At 34.7% G+C, this 19,335-nt stretch overlaps 2 protein-coding genes across 3 annotated transcripts in view; one reads left to right on the top strand and one right to left on the bottom strand.

The window, feature by feature from the left end:
* Positions 1–672: 672 nt before the first annotated feature.
* Positions 673–19,335, bottom strand: part of LOC108364024 (host cell factor-like) — a 116,874-nt gene continuing 98,211 nt past the window's right edge. For both annotated transcript variants that reach the window (XM_017617571.1, XM_017617574.1), the window contains exon 9: positions 673–1,175. The gene's annotated coding sequence lies outside the window, so the exon portion shown is untranslated. The remainder of the gene's footprint in view (positions 1,176–19,335) is intronic.
* On the top strand, positions 3,742–5,906 carry LOC108364025 (uncharacterized). Its single transcript, XM_017617575.1, has 2 exons — positions 3,742–5,533; positions 5,584–5,906. Coding segments are annotated over exons 1-2 (1,263 nt in total). The 5' UTR covers positions 3,742–4,272; the 3' UTR covers positions 5,586–5,906.

Genomic DNA, 19,335 nt, shown 5'->3' with positions numbered 1-19,335 from the left:
CTTCTTAGGGCTGCCGTTAGTGGAACTTGACGACAACGACTGAGATATTAACCGATCTGGGCGGGGTTGTTGTAGCCGCTACAACAACAACACGTATTTTATTCAATCTATGGTAATTGATTTTATTTCATTTTTATTATGTCAGTTTTCATAAAAATCTTGTTGAAAGCAATGTTGAAATGCTTATAAAACCGCGAACTGGTGCAAACGTGTTTACTTTTGCTCCGTGCGTAAATTGGATTTAAATTTTCTAATAATGTCTATTTACATCAATTGTGGTGTGATACTGTGTCAAAAGCTAAATTGGCCGAAGCTCTTGCCGATTTGGATCGAATCAAAGCAATTTTGATATCTTTGATACAGTGTACAAATGCTGATATACCGAGTTTACTACAACAATGGCAAGCGGTTTGCTAAACAAAATGTCTGCTTAACAACGAGCTAAGGACGAAGTAAAACGACAATCAAAAACATCTGATTCACATGGAATGGCATCTGTTCACATACTAAATTATCTGGTTTAATTCGAGAGATTATAAATCCATTAGTATGTCTGTTCAATTAAAGTGTGTTGGTGTATAATTTCTGATACACGTGCACATGAAGTACTTCCTCATTAAATTTTTTATGGTGAAATTTGTAGTCCAAGTTTTAAAAAATATAAGCACGCAATTTTTTTCTTTAAATTTATTTAGGTACAATCTTAAATATAACATTTTTAATTCCAGTTCAATTTCATGCCCCTAAGTCTATTAAATCTTTTGCCTTAAGTGGTCACACTCCTTTCAAGTGACAAGTGTTATATTTTTCGTATATGTTCAATTTGCTATTCAAATACGTTTAATACCAAAATGCAATAAAATATCTTTCGTCGTTGAATAAGCATACCTACATGTAAACTTTTTACTGAATTTGAATACACAAGGAATTTAATTCCGAAAAACTGCAAATGTTTCGCTCAAGATGTGCAATGAAAACTATTTAAAACCAACTGTAAACTAATCCTAATTATAATCAGAAAAAAACATATAACTGAGTAATGATTTTATTAAAGTTCCTTATACTATCCGTAACGTATATAGTCGAAGCAGTACACATTCCATTTGCCATCTGGAGTTGGGAACAAGCCGGTAAAACAGGAGCTTCTTTGCAAAAATAACGTTGATTTATGTTATCTGAAAAATGTAAAAAATCATCATCAATATCACTTGTAACTTTTCAATATTGTGTTTTGACATGATCGTGAATTTTAACGACTTTCAATGATTTTTCGTAATGGGAATGTGTTAACCATTGGGTGGGGTAAAAAGCCTTTGCGTATCAAGACCGATATAATACAAGATTGCGCTGATTGGTGGGGAATTCGGGAGAGTAACGCGAATATGACGTCGTCGGAGATTTTCCGGTGAAGAGAGCTGAGCGAGAGTATATGTATATGTATACTACACAGGCAATGCACAAAATCTCCTATGACGTCATATTTATGTAAAAATTTTCAAGAGAGAGTTAGTGGCACCACAATCAGCGCCACCTTCTGTATTCGTTTCATCATGTTTGCGTATATATATTTTCAACAGCTGGTGTTAGTACAGTTTTGGCAGAACTGGAGTCATTCATACAAGTTAAGGTGTTGATATAATCTACCTTAAATTTTGTACTGTATTCAAGTAAAATAAAAATGGCTTAGAATTTTGTTTTGTAAATTGAAATATAAAAAATTTTCGGAATAAACTCGTTAGCGATCGAGACAAGATCAAACAAATAATTTTTATAAAAAATAAACTTCCGATTTTTTTCTTTTGGCGCCCAACGTGGGGCCGTTTTGAGTTTTGTTCAAGGGATCATATAATCCTAATTTCAAGAAATACGGCGGCATTCAAAGGATATAAAATTCAAGTTATTTAAATTCCTATAAGGAAAAAGCAGCATAAAAAGTAGCAACAAGATTACAAATAAATTTTTCAAGGAAATAAAAAGGATCATAGGGTGCTGAAAAAAACAATCAGCAAACAAAAATCAATACCAAAAGGATTATTAAAAACGAGATTAAAGGCGTACATAAAAAACAATAAGAAAATTTTCATGAAAAAAAATATTTTTAACAGTCAAATAATTTTCATCGATCAACCAAAATATAATTTATGTGTATGAAATGTTCTAAGCAACAATCAAGGGACCACAATTGAAGGACGATTTTCAACGCGTTCCAATTTGAAACTGCGATATCATCAATCAAATACGGCTCAAACTGATTTTGAAATTTTCTAACACTAATGTAAATATCAAAATTGATATATTTATTAAGAAAAGGAGAGAAATATAATATTTAATAAATTAGAAAATAAAATCATAGCCATATGAGATATATTGTAGCTAAATTTTAAATATTATTTAGAGGAATTCCTATAAACATATAACCCTTTAAATACTTTTCAACAATCTTATTTTGAATTTAATTCTATTAACCTTTATTAAATTTTCCTTAAACGCGTAATCGGTATACGAAATGGATATCTCAAGGGAACAAGTAATGGCAAATGATAAAACTAGATAGGAATTTAGTGAGATAGTAAAAGAGAGTGAATAAGCTAGACAAGAACTAGCTGCTAAAACAAATACGCTTACTTTAGCGTTTAACCGCTTGGAAGCGCCAAGTGTTGAATCTTATTTTCCGGTTAATATAAATCCACTAGTCGCTTCCGGAAATAGTAGTTAATATTTAATTAAATCTTTACCAGAGTTTAGCGGTGATGTTTCGACTTATCCAGCTTGGCGTTCAGCTGTTATTTTTGCTATAAAATATTACAATTAAGGGTCTGAAAAATATTATGTCGCGATGAGTATTCTTCGAAATAAAGTTTCAGGTTCTGCCAATACGACTCTATCTTCCTTAAATACGGTGCTTAATTTTAAAGCAATCATTTCCAGACTTGATCAAACATACGCAGGCAAACGGCCTATTTATGTTTTAGAGAATGAATTAAGTATTCTTAGACAAGGCAATTTTTCAATTACAGATTATTATGATAGTCGAAAAAAGTTGATCCTTATAATTAATAAATTAATAATGACATATAGCGAGCATAGTGATATTATCAACACACTTAACGAACGTGCAAGAGAAAATGAGTTACGTGTTTTTATCTCGGGCCTTCGTCGTCCCATATGTGATATTTTGTTTTCTTCAAGACCAAAAGACCTTCCGACAGCACTAGCAATAGCTCAGGAGTTAGAGACTAATCACACTGGACCACAAATTTCAACTTTTTCTCTTTACCAGAAACGCCGTTATGAAATTCTTATGTAAAATCACCCCCTGATTCCGAAAATCAAGGTTATTTTTAATTCTATGGTACCGTTTTTGAGATATTTGCAATTTACCGTTTTTGCAAAAAAAAAAAAAATTGGGTCCACTTAATCATATATATCTCAAGAACGAATTAAGCAATTCCAAAACGGTTTGAAGCTTTTAAAAGGTAATAAAATTTTCTATAAACTGTGCATACAACACTTTTTGCTAGGCCCTGTAGATTCAAAGATAACGAACAATCATTACCGATTTTTTCAATTTTTTTTGTAAAAATATAAAAAAAATTGTACTTTGCGGGGAAGGATCTCGAAAACCTTTTATTTTTTTGCAGATTTTTTTTTTCTCCCTAAGCTCTGTTGTATTACAAAAAAAATAAGCTATCATCGAAGAAAATCGATGCAAAACTACGTAAGTTATAAGCGATCAAATAAAAATACCCAGGTTGCGCAACTTCAATGTATGTACCTATACATACATACATATATTAAAGGTATAAAGTGCAAGTGAGATATTATCCGGATAAACGAATAACACCATAACAATGATAACACTTTTTCTTTAAATAAATCAAATAGTACTTTTAATACTCGAATTGTATTATAGTAGGTAGAGTGGTTGCATCGAAAGGAAGAGTGGTTGGGTTCGAAACCTGCTGTAGGCATGTAGTTATAAACATGTATTTCCGTCAGTTATGGGTAAGTATGCAGGTAGATTTTCAAAATTATAAGACACAGAAAATTTCTAAAGCCTACATCTAAAACAGGTAGTATTTTCTTTTCCCGGCTTGTTATAAAAAGGAACCTTTCTGTCTAGGTAAGATTTGATTTTTTCAATTTTATTCTTGTTCCGAGTATAAATATGAGTTAATGCGCTTTGAAACTTCATAACATCTTCAAGGCTCGCCGGAGATAGTTCAGTTCATAAGTCTAATTTCAAAACCGTGATTTATTAAAAAAAATAAAATGAGTAAAAGGACGCGAGAATTTGAGTGTAATAAGGATCCAGATATGTTCTGTTTCATGTGTGGCCAATATACTATCATAAGGCGACGACGAGTGTTCTCAGATCATATCAAAACTTTATACTCCAAGTATTTTGGAATTGAGCCTAAAAATGCTGAAAAACCATGGACACCGAACACTTTGTGTACATCGTGTCGAGTAGAATTGATTCAGTGGGAATCAGGACAACAAACAAAATTTGATACACCAATGATATGGAGAGAACCTACTTGCCATTCAATAGAGTGTTATATTTGTCAAACAAAAGTACTTGGCGTTGGAAGATCAAGAGGAGTAACCTATGCTAGCGTACCTACAGTGACATTACCAGTACTACATTCAACGGCAGTTGCGGATCCAGTTCCATTGTCAACAGTAACATCTGAGTGCGGGGGATCAAGTTGTACTGAATTTCGCATGGAAAACGAAAGAAACGTTCTGTCACAAGCACAACTTAATGATTGGATAAGAGATTTGGAACTATCCAAGGAAAAGGCCGAGATCCACACTTCTCGTATGCAACAATTTAAATTTGTGTCATCCGATGTTAAGGTGACATATAGTAGAACTCGTCACGAACCATTTTCCAAACACTATACCAAGAAAGACAGTATATGCTACTGCAACGACATCCCTGGTTTATTCAAAGAGTTTGGTCAAACATATGATTCAAAAGAGTGGCGATTGTTCATAGACGGCAATAAACTGAGTTTGAAGGCTGTATTATTGCATATTGGTAACAAAAAGCCTTCTATCCCGATTGCACATGCAGTAAATACAAAGGAAACCTACGAGGAAATGCAAAAAATACTCAAATTTATCAAATATGAAGAGCATGATTGGAAAATATGTTCTGATCTCAAAGTCGTTGCAATGCTATGCGGTCTACAAAGTGGCTACACCAAGCACTGCTGCTTCCTCTGCAAGTGGGATAGCCGAGCTCGTAAGGACCACTACGTCAGAAAGGATTGGCCGGAAAGAGTCGAGTTTACCGTTGGTGTGGATAACATCAAATACACCCCTCTTGTCAAGAAAGAGAAAATCATACTTCCACCCTTACACATCAAGCTCGGTCTCATTAAAAACTTTGTTAAGGCTTTGGACAAAGAAGGCGAAGCATTCGACTATTTGAAAACAGTTTTTCCAGATATTTCTCAAGCCAAGATAAAGGAAGGTATTTTTGTTGGACCACAAATAAGAAAGTTGATCAACAATAATCAATTCAAAGGACTACTCTCATCAGTTGAGGCAGCAGCGTGGGAATCCTTTGAAAAGGTCGTTGCTTCTTTTCTCGGTAGACACAAAAGCCCTAACTACGAGCAGATAGTGAACGACCTAATCAATAATTATGCGAAAATGGGCGTAAATATGTCTTTAAAAATTCACTTTCTCCACTCACATTTGAGCTTTTTTCCGGCAAATCTTGGCGACGAAAGTGATGAACATGGCGAAAGGTTTCATCAGCAAATGAAATTAATTGAGAATCGATATCAAGGATTCTGGGACGTCGCAATGATGGGTGATTACTGCTGGTTTCTCATAAGAGAAACCGATCCTAAACTGAATAAGCGTCAAAGTAGAACACATAATTATTTCGACAACATAGTAAAATCAAATTAAGATAAAGATTGTTAGAATATAGTATAAACATAAATAAATTTAAAAAAAAAGTTAAAAATATGGGTAATTTCATTCATAAATTGAACTTTTAACTCAATAGAAACAGAGCATAGCTAGATATTTCACTCTTCTTTATACCATACATACGTTTTGAGGTATACGTTGAAATTGCGCAACCTGGGTATTTTTATTTGATCGCTTATAACTTACGTAGTTTTGCATCGATTTTCTTCGATGATACCTTATTTTTTTTGTAATACAACAGAGCTTAGGGAGAAAAAAAAAATCTGCAAAAAAATAAAAGGTTTTCGAGATCCTTCCCCGCAAAGTACAATTTCTTTTATATTTTTACAAAAAAAATTGAAAAAATCGGTAATGATTGTTCGTTATCTTTGAATCTACAGGGCCTAGCAAAAAGTGTTGTATGCACAGCTTATAGAAAATTTTATTACCTTTTAAAAGCTTCAAACCGTTTTGGAATTGCTTAATTCGTTCTTGAGATATATATGATTAAGTGGACCCAATTTTTTTTTTTTTTGCAAAAACGGTAAATTGCAAATATCTCAAAAACGGTACCATAAAATTAAAAATAACCTTGATTTTCGGAATCAGGGGGTGATTTTACATACGAATTTCATAACGGCGTCTCTGGTAAATTTTGGCCGTCGACCAGTGTCATAGACGTTATGATTTTGCACAAACTTTTGCTATGGGTTATTTGATTAAGCCAAATAAACAGCGATCAACTGCCCCACAATATAAACCATTACAACGATATCAGTTACCGTGGATCGCGGTTCATCACTTTATCGTAATCAAGGCAATGATTACAATCAAAAGCATAATGTCAACTTTACTGCATCTAATGCTAAGGCAAGTCAGCAGCAGCAATTGCCATTTAGAGCAGGACCTTATAAGCGTCGCCGTGATCAATCTGGTTCTTCTCGGAGGCCTCAAGCAAAAACACAGCGGGTGAATTATATGCCGGAAGCAGTGGCCGTAGATTGTGATGATTTCTATTACGAAGATTATGATAATATTAACCAAGCTTTTACTGATAACATTTTGTTTGATGAGACTAAAAATGAAGGTTTCGAGCATAGTGATGAAATAAATTTTTTAAACTAAATTCTCTCCTGCCATTCATTACAAAAGGAGAGAACGGTCAGGAGCTTCGTATATTAATTGATACTGGCACGTCAAGAAATTATATTAAAGATATTCCTTTCCTTCATGGAGTGAAGTTAATAGAAAGATCATTCAAGTTAAAGTCAGTAAATGGTATAAATTTAGTAAATAAAAAAGTTTTTATTAATATACTGGATCACACTTCAACGTTTTTTTGCTCAAAAACTTAAGCACTTTTGATGCTATAATTGGATACGATTTCCTTGAAGAGATTGACACAGTAGAAGCTGGATATTTATATCGAAATGGTAAAATAAAACTTAAGCACCTTCACTGCAATCAAGTGAATTCTATTACAATAGCAGAAGATTATGTTCCGCCTCATGTCCGCTTTCAATGTCGTGAAATGATTAACAATAATATAAATGCATTTGCTAATCCAGATCGAGCTTTGACGTATAATACTAGTGTGTAGGCGTACTTCTACAGATGAGCCCATTTTTAGCAAAAGTTATTCTTACCCAATATCTGCTGCAGAATTCATTACCAAGGAAATAAGGGATCTCATGAAGGATGGCATAATTCGGAAATCGTGGTCTCCCTATAACTCACCGATCAATGTTGTATCAAAAAAAGGACTGGATGAAAATGGAAAACAAAAGCTGCGTATGGTGATTGATTTTCGGAAAATCAATGATAAAATCATCTCGGATAGATATCCCATACCTGATATTTCTATTATTTTCTCAAATCTAAGGAATTCTAAGTTTTTTACTACTCTAGATTTGAAATCCGGTTTTCATCAAATAAAACTACGTGAAAAAACCGCTTTTAATGTTGACAATGGGAAGTACGAATTTTTCCGTTTGCCCTTTGGATTAAAAAACGCGCAAAGTATTTTTCAACGCGCAATTGATGATGTTTAGCGTGAGGAGATAGGTAAAACTTGCCACGTATACATTGATGACATTATTATTTTTTCCCCCGATGAAGAAGCACATATTAGAGACGTAGACAAAATTTTGCACATGTTAGAAAAGTCCGGAATGAGGGTTTCGCTGGAAAAGTCGAAATTTTTTAAGACAAATGTCGAGTTCTTAGGGTTTTTGGTTACGCAAAATGGCATCCAAACTTGTCCGGGTAAACTTCATGATATCATCAATTACAAAACTCAGGAGACCTTACGTGGCTTGCGCTCATTCCTTGGTCTTACAGGTTATTATCGAAGATTTTTCAGCTGCAATAGTAAAACCGTTAACCAGATATTTTCGGGGAGAAAATGGTCATATACCTAGACTTTAACAAGCCATTTGAGTTGACAACGGATACTTTATCCAATGCTTTGGGTGCAGTTTTATCACAAAATAGCAAGCCTATAACAATGACTTCCCGTACACTTTCTTCAACGGAACAAAATTGGGCGTTGAAAGCTCTTCGCCACTATTTGTATGGCATTAAAGATATAAAAATCTTTACTGACCATCAGCCCCTAATATTTTCAATTTCAGAAAAAAATCTGAACACATTGGAGAGTTTTCGCCAACGCCGGGAAGAGAGAATACAGTAGCAGATGCTCCTTCTCGTCAATTTATAAATAATCTTACAATAACTCGTTAATTAGAAACAGTGTATAGCGAAAAATCCTCTATGGAGGTACATAACTAAAACAGTTTAATGTCCAATAAACCAATTGAAAAACATATTAGTTTTGTCAAAAGGACCTTATTTAATTAAAAACACAAAAGTTATTTTTGAAAAGTTTTATCGTCATATAATTTCTTTTGATTCGGTTCAAAATTTGGTACGAAGCCTTAAAGATGTGATAAACGTAAATATTACAAACGCAATCCACTGTGATCCTGAGACTTTAGCGGGAATTCAAAATACTGTAGTTTCTGCGTTTCCAGGAGTTAAATTTCCTCAAACCGAATCATTTGTAATAGATTTGATCAACAAAGATGATCAGCTTGAAACTGTTACTGTAGAGCATAATCGCGCTCACCGTTGTGTGTTAAAGCATAAACAGACGGCAGCGTTGATCCAGATCAACTCGGGAATAAACTGCAGTTGATCCGGATTAAGTCCGAGTTAATCCTGATCAATGCTGCCGTCTGTTTAAGCTTTTAGAGAACTTTAAACAAATTTATAGTGAATATTGTAATCCGAACGCTATTGAGGGATAATTTTTCAATCGAGCAATTTTTTATTCCTACGCTACAAAGCGAAACCAATGGCCAGGTTGAACGGTTTCATTCAACTTTATTGGAGATATCTCGGTGCATTAAAGAACAACAGCAGTTGAGTGAGACTATAGATCTCGTACTGTTAGCAACTAATAAATATAATAACAGTATTCATTCCACAACGAATGCGAAACCAATAAATATTCATCAAAATTGTTCTGTTGAAGAATTAAGAGTGGTGCGAGAGAGATTAGTTTTAGCACAGAAAAAACTTTAAAAAGATTCAATGTAAACAAAGTAATGAAATCCTATGAACCAGGAGAAAAAGTTTTTTTGAAAAGGAATAAGCGTTTGGGAAATAAATTTAGTAAAATATTTATTAAGAATATTGTTGAAAAGGATTTAGGCACCGCAGTTTTAATAGAGGGAAGAAAAATTCATAAAAGTAATCTCAGAGGAACGCATGCTGTTGTTTCATTCCAAACATTTGCTTTTATTTCACTCCAAACATTTGTATAAAATTTTGGAAACTTAATAATGCTATCAGTTTAGATTATTTACATTCGAATTTAAGTTATTATTATTATTATTTTTTACAGTTATTTTCATATTTGTTTCTTTACCCTATAAATATGAATGTTAAAAATGTTATTACTATATTGTTATTGTTACCAAAGCCAAGCCCAGTTTAAATACCCTATACATACATATGTCAATTCACATATGTTGTTTTGTAAATTGAAATATAAAATATTTTCGGAATAAATTCGTTAGCGACCGAGACAAGATCAAATAAATAATGTTTGTAAAAAATAAACTTCCGAATTTTGTATGTTGTTACACATGCTTGCTTATTTGTCAGACACACTTAAAACGGACCTACGGTTCGAAAATACGTTTTGGAGAAAAGAAATTTGACGTTCCGTTTGTGCGTCTTTTTCATCAGTGAAGGGAATTTGTGAAAAACCGAATGCAGCTGGGAAGCTTCGGTTGCGTTTGCATTGAAAAGAGTGTAGCATTAACTTTAAGATCGTAAAAATGTACAACTGTACTCATTCATAGTCGAAATAAAGTGCACTCTAAAGTTAGTTGCAATTTTTTAACAGATATTTCATTAAAACTTATGTCAAAAAGCTACTACTAACTTTAGAGTCGACTTTATTGTTGTTATGAATATTTTTTAACCTTTTGTGGCAACTTTGAAATGAGTGAATCGCAAATTTTGTGGACTCTTGTTAAATCTTTAAAATAAATAATATTAGTTGAAAAAATAAGACGTGGAGGACATTTTTACATAAATTGTTAAGTGGTTTTTTGCCTGCATATCAAATATCACTGGCAAAGAGTGAACAGCATACGCGGTGCTTGTGGTTGAAAAATTGTAACGCGCAGCATCGCACAGTGGTTCGGATCGCAAATCTAGATGGACGAAACTATTTAAACAAATACTCGTTGATGGATCTTTATACCACTTCTTACCTAGGGGATTTTTGGATCGCTGATTACGAATCTGAAGTCACTTATCAAAAATTCAAAATGGCGGATCCAATATGGCGGACGAAAATAAAAAAAAATCGGTAGATTTCTATGTAACTGGGTATCTGGGGGTTTTCTGGGTTGCTGATTACATATCTAAACGAGCATTTTCATCAGATATTTCTTTCAATTTACTAATCACATAATCACGGACACCTTGTTGTCTTTTAGAAGTTAGAATTATGCAAATATCTGTGAGTGCAATTAGCAAACTTTTAAGTTAAATTTCGGCTTTTAAATAGAGTTCTCGAATAGGCGCCGTTGACTTACCTTTTTTTGTTTGTTTTCATATGTTAATGCTTTAATAAATGCAATTTCTATTTGAATGTATTGTCAGGAATGTATTCCAAGTAACATTAAGTATTTTAAAAACAAAAAAATTTTGACTTTCGTCCAGCTAGATCTGCTATCCGAACCACTGTGCATCGTCACCAATCGTTGTTGCTTTCACTGCACAATGAAAAATTTGAGAGAGAGAAGAGAGAACTAAACTGCATCACCAGAAGTGCTGTCAACTATTTTCGAGTAGAAAAATCCAGATTTTTCTAAAAACCCGCTAGAGAAAGCAACAACAATTGGTGACCAGAGATCATATGATCGTCTGCGTAACAGGGTCCTAAGTGTCTGTGCCAATCAGTAGAAAAGTTCTATGGTGGAAAAACTTTTCACTATGGTGAGAAAATTTTACATTTCTGCCGTGCTAACTCGTAACTTTTTACTGCTGGAAATTTTTGACAGTTGCTTTGATGCAGAAGACGAGTATCGAGTTAGCAATTAATAAAATACAGCGATTATATAGAAAATATTTGCCTTTGCTGATTTCAGTTCTTCCGGTACTGAAATCTACGAATTTATTAGACATTTTAGCCATTTTTTCTCTTATTTCCACTCGCTTTGGTTTTTCTTTAATTTATGTGTATATATACATACATGCGTTGTTCGGTACTCTTCATAATCGCTTTGTCTCTTTACTTCTCCAGCATGATTCAATACAGGTTTTACAGTCTTTAAAAGAAAAGGTGCTTTCGCTATTAATAAACCTTTTGGAAGGTGGCGACCAGGAACAACTTCCTGAAAAAACCTGCAAATCGTGAAACATCTAGAACGCAACTAATAAAAGGTTTGATAATCATTGACAGCCGCGGTTTGACACTTCCTTGCCTTTACGAAGGACGGAGAAACGAGAAAGAATGAAATCCCTTGGTGCGAAAATGGTAGTAGAAAAGTACACAAAGGAGTCAATTATTAGTGAAATTCCTTTTGTAAATTCTAATGTATTTGCAGGAAATTTGGCATTTTAAATCAAATATTAAACGAAATATTATGAAATCTACATGAATTATGTAATTTATGTGCCATTTAGCTGTATATTATTGTAATTAAAATGAAACTACTATGAAGTTTGTGCAAACATCGAATTTAAAAGAAATTTATGTTTTTATCAGTTAAATGTACTTGATATGCTTATAAAAGCAAAAATATTGTACAAGTAAAGAAGTTTAAGTTCAGTCCAAGCCGAACATTGAATACCCAGCGCAAGTATTAAATATAGTAACTACCGTTATATGAAAAGCGTAATTTTAGCACGATTTCTAAAATTTTAAACTTCTTGCTTTTGTGTGTCAAGTAAAATAATTAATCCGAGTTTGGTACAAATTGATAGAACGGTCACCGAGATACACTTATGTGGTCATAAGTGGGCGGTGCCTCGCCCATTTTTCAAAAATTTGTCATGAACGTATTTCTTGCTAAAGAATTATTGCACACATTCAATTTGAATAAATTAGCTTAAGTAGTTGCTGATATATCGAAGATTTTTTATTTCTCTAAATTACCGTTATATGGAAGGTGGGCGTGGTCATTGTCCAATTTTTTAAATTTTCAGCAGTTTGGTATGTTTTACCAAGACCAACAACTGTACAAGTTTGGGAGAAATTGGTGGAGTGGTTACCAAGGTATACACATGTAATCATAAGTGGAGGTGGCTACGCCCATTTTCCAAAAATTCATACTCTTATTTCCGCCTAAAGATAATTTTAAATATGAATTTTGAGTGAATAAGCTTCAGTAGTTACCAAAATATCAGTTTGCGTATTTTTGAAAGCTACCGTTATATGGGAGGTAGGCGTGGTTATTTTGACAATATTGCCCATATTCAATACCATCCGTCCTACGCTCAGAAGAAGTACACGTACCAAGTTTCGTTAAGATATCTTAATTTTTTCTCAAGTTATCGTGTGCACAGACGGACGGGGGACGGGCAGATAGACAAGTCATCACTTGCACTACGCACATAGCATGCAAACTGAGTAGACGTGTTTATCGAGCGCTGCAATAAAACAAATAATTTCCGCGACTTCCGCAGACTAAAAATATTCGAAACTTAGTGCGTGAGCCTACACTTTTTTCGGTGAACGTCGGACACGAATCAAAATAACCAAGACAACTATTAATATTACAAAATCTAAATCAAGTCAAAGTGCAATAATCCAAAGATGAATCTTAATGTGATGACAACACGGAAAGCCGCTAAGCAAGCAGTCGCCTCTCCCCTTCAAGTCGCGAGCCAGCGCAGCAATACTGGAGTAACCGAAGGCATGCCGTCGACTAACTGGTTATCCCGACTGGAAGCCAAAATTGATATGCAGAAGAACATTATCATCGAAGAGCTGACTGCCAGAATGAAAGAGACGGAGGAGCGGGGTATGCAAAGAATCGGTGAGTTGACGGCTGAGCTTACAAACCTTAAGCAAAACCTTAAAAATGTTGAACACAGAGTAATGAAGGTAGAGCACGAGGTCGATTATGTAAAGCAGCAAACTGGCGAAGTGAAAACAATGAGATAGCAATTAAATGAATGCCAGAATGCTCTTATATCGTCAGACCTTTTACTAAGAGGTATACCGCAGATCAAAGACGAAAACCTAAGCGCAACCTTCTCACAGCTTTGTAGTGCATTAAGAATTACCACCCCACCAATGCGTGCCATTTTTCGCTTAAAAAAAGGCAATAACAACAACAGCAAAAACGCGCCTGTCATTGTCAAGCTGCGCTCTGCTAACGACCGCTCTCTTCTATGCAGAGCGGCTGCACGGCACTTCAAAGCCAAGCGAAAACCACTTGCTCTGCGCGATATAGGCATCGATGCAGACGGCCAAATTTTCATACACGAATGCCTAACTAAACAAAATCGCGAATTAATGCAGCATGCGATCGATCGGAAAAAGCAGAAGCGGCTTCTGACAGTATTCTCACTCGGTGGAGTAGTGCACGTAAGAGTTCGTCCGGAAAGCGATGTAGTCAGAGTGCACTCTAGAGACGAAATTAACCAAATTGTAGCGCTCAACAACAACAGTAATAACAAAAATGATAAATGTAATGAGATTAGTTCATAAGTATACATGTCTTAGTGTAAGTTTGAGATATTCCAATCTCTCTCTCTCTCTTCCCTTTTTATTACCTCTACTTTCTATTTGCACACAACCGATACTCGTAGATACATTAGGCGTATACTTTTTTAGCAGATACCGTCGTAATTCGCCTTTTAAAATGCAATATCGTTCCCTTTAAAAATAGTGTATAACAACATAAATAGGAAAGACTGTGCCAAGGACAATACATTTAATATGATCCGAATTTTGAGTAAGCAAAGGCATGGACTGAAAATCTGTCACATCAATGCTCAAAGTCTACCTAAAAAGATTGATGAGTTTAGGTACTTCTTTGAATCGTCTAATGTTGATGTAATATGCGTCTCAGAGACATGGTTCACTCCCCATCATAGCTATGACTTGTTTCATGTTAGTGACTACAGACTTTTTCGTCATGACAGAATCGGGCATGGTGGTGGTGTAGCTACGTACGTAAAAAACTGTCTTTCGTGCAGGCTGGAATGCGTGTCTTCAAACACCAGCTCTATAGAATACATTTTTGTGGAAATTATAACAAAGTTAGATAAGATACTACTTGGATGTGTTTATAGACCAAACAAACATATTGAATACTCTAATTTCATTGACTTCCTTGAAGACATAAGTTTAGCTCACCAAAATACTATCATAACAGGAGACTTCAATAATGACTTACTAAGCGAAAACCACTTCTCGCTGTCCATGCAAAATCTTGGACTATTCGCTGTTAATTGCTCGATGCCTACGCATTTTACGCGAACTAGTAGTACACTACTAGACATTTTTTTCGTTAGTAAGAAGTCAAAAGCTCTTCTTTATGATCAACTTTCTATTCCCAATTTCTCCAAACATGATTTAATCTTTCTGACATACGACTTTGAATTTGATTGCAATTCGCGCAATAATTTCTATTTCTACCGTGATTTCATGCGTATTAAAAACGATCAGCTCGACCTACAAAAAACCTAGGCATCATCTTTAATAGAACTCTAACGTGGACCAACCATATTCTGAGTGCAATCGGGAAAGTATATGGAATGCTAAGGAATCTCTGGAATTCGCAGTACTTTGTCCCGGAGAGAATTAGACTACTCCTGGCCAAGGCTTATATGATACCGACCTTGTTATATGGCTGCGAATTGTTTGCTAATTGTGATAGTTTTTGCAATAAAAGACTTAATGTGCTGTACAACAACATCGCAAGATACATATACGGTATAAAGCGTCATGATCACATTATACACTATGCCTTCAAAGTGAGCTCAATGTCTTTTGATAACTTGTTAAAATTTAAGTGTCTTACAATGCTGCACAAAATTCTTGCCACAAACGAACCGTCTTATTTAAAGAACAGAGTGCTATATACTCGATCAGCCAGATAGCATCAACTCCTACACACAAAATTTAACTCGTCAATATCTGAACGTCAGTTTTTTGTCTTCCCAGTCCGTCTTTAGAACAGTCTTGACGTCAAGACACGAAATATTCAAAACCCATTGCATTTCAAAAGAGAATTACACAAAATATATGCCGAATGAGATGTGCCAATATGTATCTCCGGGCTCTATCTGTGGTCTTTTATCTTTTACCTACTATTTCATATAATTCCAACCCTGCTTTTCCTAAAACCATGAAACCTTGAACTTATAATGTTTTAGTTATAAGCTTTTACTTTGTAATCAAATCTTATTTACTTTTCACAGTACTAATGTATCATAAGCTGAAATATAACCAATGGTTGTTGCTTGGATACTTTCTAAATAAATGAAAAATGAAATGATCTGTTTATTTTTTCATTCTGAGCATTTATGTATACAAAAAAAGAAGAGCTAAGAACGAGAGAGAGCTGCCAGTTTTCCACCAAAAACTAGTGATAATTATCTGTAAAGAAACAAAGCTTGCTGCCAAATTTTTCACTAGCCCCGCCGGTGAAACAATTTTTATTCACCTCATAGCTGTCAAACATTTACTATCCAGAGTACTTTTCTATCAATTGGCACAGGCCCTTAGAGAAAATAGGTGCGACAAATGCAAAAGTGCGATACGTACAGACGCAGCGACAATTCGTTGTGGAGGGGTGGTGGTAAATACCACCATTTATCACAAAATGCTGTGGCTTAGACCAATATAGCGTAAATAAACTAAAAGAATGGGAGATGCTAAGGTTTATGTGTAATGATTGTGTGCAATATATACACAATGTTGATGATATCCTTAAGGATATGCAGGTGGTTATAAAGCAGAACGGTCAGCAGTTAGCTGATTATAGAAGTGAATTTAATAATGCGCTAAAGAAAAACGAGATGGAAATGAGGCAATTATTACAAGCTGTAGAAGTAGCATTTGGAGAAAGAATTAAGGCAATGCAGAAAGCTCAAGAGACATGCGTAAAAAGTGTGAAGGAGGTAAACGAAATTCGCGAAATAGCCAGACGTAGCGAGTAGGTATGCAATGAAATTAAGAGCAATAAAGAAGACAACCAGGCCAGTTCTTAATACTCCCGGGGAGTTTGTTCTACGGGAATTTGTTTCTCCCGAGAAAGAAATCCCCCAATAATTAACTCCCACGAGTAGCATTTTCCCCGAAAACTTGGGAGGAGGAAACTCGAACTTCGAAAAAGCTGTTTGACACTTTTTGGAGAGCTCAACTCCGCCATTTAATATAAAAAATCCTCAAGGAATTTTTATTCATGATAGGAGGAAAGAGAGAAAACTCCCGGCGAGTTTCTGTTCAGAATCGGCCTGACTAAGAAAATGATTGAAACAATAAGTAAGGAGAATGAAAAAATGTGTGCTGAACTAAAGAAAAATGTAAGCAATGGTGCCAGGGTATCATATGCAGATGTAGCAAATAGTAATAAAATCAAAAGAGAAGCGTTACCAGAGTTAAGAAAAGTACTTCCTTTGATAGTGAAGCCGAGTTAAAAGCAAGGTGTAGAAAGAACTAAACGATCTGAATTCAAAAGTTGATCGTAAGGAGTTACAAATCACTAATATAGTAGCCAGGCAAAGCGGAGTGGTAATTGTTGAAAGTGCTAATGCGCAAGAACGGGAAAAATCAAAAATGCAATTGAAAATAACCTTGAAAAAAAATCAAAAATTCAATTGAAAATAACATTGGAAATAATTATGAAGTAAAGATTCCTACAATAGCCAAACCAACAGTCCTTGTAACTAATATAAATTACAAATATGAGCTCGCTCAGAGAATCAAACGGCAAAGTAACCGTTTAAACAAAACTCACATAAAAATTTTAAAGCAATACGAAGCAAAGAAAATCGGTAAAAATTACTGCAATGCAGTACTAGAAGTGGATGTAGAAGTGTTTGTGAATATACCAGGTGAAGAAAGGCTCAATGTAGGATGGGAACGTTGTAAAGCGTACGATGCAGTGCAGGTCCTGTGTTGTTTCAAAGGCAAAGACTTCAACCATAATCGATTGACTGTAAGGGAAAGGAAGTATGCACAAAATGTCATGGTGAGCATAAATCTAAAGAATGCAATGAGGCAGCAATAAATAAATGCATTAAGGGAAAATAAAGAACTAAACCTGCGACTAGATTTTAATCATGATTCAATGGACAGAATATGCCCTGTATATCAGCAAAAGGGAAAAAAAATAGGTTACTAGCAACCAATGAAAGAGTATGCGAATGCAAGACAAACATCTAAACATATATGTAACGAAAAGACAAGTGGTGCAACTAGGAGTGTATATATCTTAATATTAATAGTATAATAGCAAATACTGAACTAGAATGTTTTCCAGAAAAAAAACAGGCATTGTATTATGTTCTGAATCGTGCACAACAGATCAAATAATGGACTCTGAGCTAAACATTTCTACATACATATTAATCCGTTGCGATTTCCACAGTAGGCACACCGGTGGAGTGCTAATGTACATATATACACGAAAATGTAGAATTTAACGTAGTCTGCAAAAAATCTATTAATGGTAATCATTATACAAATTAAAAAATATGCATTGAAATGGCAAATTGGTGTGCTCATTAACGAATACCTCAAAGAATCAGATAATAATAAATAGCCGGAGACTTTAAAATAAACATGAAAATATCGTCAACATACTCAACCCAGCTTACAAGTTTATTTGCGCAAATGGCAATGATACAAAGAATTAGTTTTAATACGAGAATTACACAGGCTACCAAAATTGACTTATTATTCAGTAATAATGATCAAATCAAAGCGGAGTGTGGAAGTGAATACAAGATTTCCGACCATGAGACAATTTATTTTGAAGTGCCAACTACAAAATATCTCAAAATGAGATGTGAGAATGCAACTGTCGTCTCTTGGAAGCACTATAGCGCTTAGTATCTTATACACCTGTTGCGAGCCAATGATTTTAGCCGTGCGTCTAATACTAAAAATAGAAAATAGAGTCCACGTTTTGAATGGTATTCTGACCGAAGCCAGCTGAGAAATAAGTGGTATGACCGTGAGCTAACAGTACTTAACAAGAGAAAGTTTGACTCCTATAATGTTGCGATAAGCACAGGCCAATGGAATGATTATAATATTAAAAAAAAAAACTATAATATTTAAAAAGAAATATATGGAATATCAAGTATATATAAAGCTATATGATATAGCTAATGTATTAAACGGTTATTTCGTGCAGAGCATAGTTCAAATTAATGATAGTATTGAAAAAATACAGATGATGATGAAATAAGCCTAAATAGCACGCTAGCAACATTTGAATTCGTAGACATCGAACTAGAAGATATACAACCGTATGCTGTAATCCGAAAGTTCGTAGTTACGAATTCGTAGCTCCTGTTGACGGCGGAGAAAAGAAAAGAATTCCACGTTTTCAGCAGTCTAACTATTTATTTAATTCTGTTAGTTTCAGATTTTTATTACAAAATAATTAAGTTAGCGCGAGCAGCTTTAAAAAATTTCGTTTTCTTAGTCTCCTGCTCTTCTCGGATGTCTGTTCACAGTCACTTTCAGGGTTGCATTCTTCTTCTTCTTCTTTTTTGGCGCTGTAACCGCCTAAGCGATTTTGGCCGAGTTCAGCAAAGCACGCCAGTCGTTTCTCCTCTGTGCCAACTGACGCCAATTGGAAACGCCAAGTGAAGCCAAGTCCTTCTCCACCTGATCTTTCCATCGCAGTG

This window comes from Rhagoletis zephyria, unplaced genomic scaffold (genome assembly GCF_001687245.7).
Source record: "Rhagoletis zephyria isolate East Lansing unplaced genomic scaffold, Rhagoletis_zephyria_1.1 Rzeph_scaffold_01440, whole genome shotgun sequence".
Taxonomy (NCBI): Eukaryota; Metazoa; Arthropoda; class Insecta; order Diptera; family Tephritidae; genus Rhagoletis; species Rhagoletis zephyria.
Note: the sequence above shows the minus strand (reverse complement) of the source record. Positions and strands in the feature narration are given on the sequence as shown.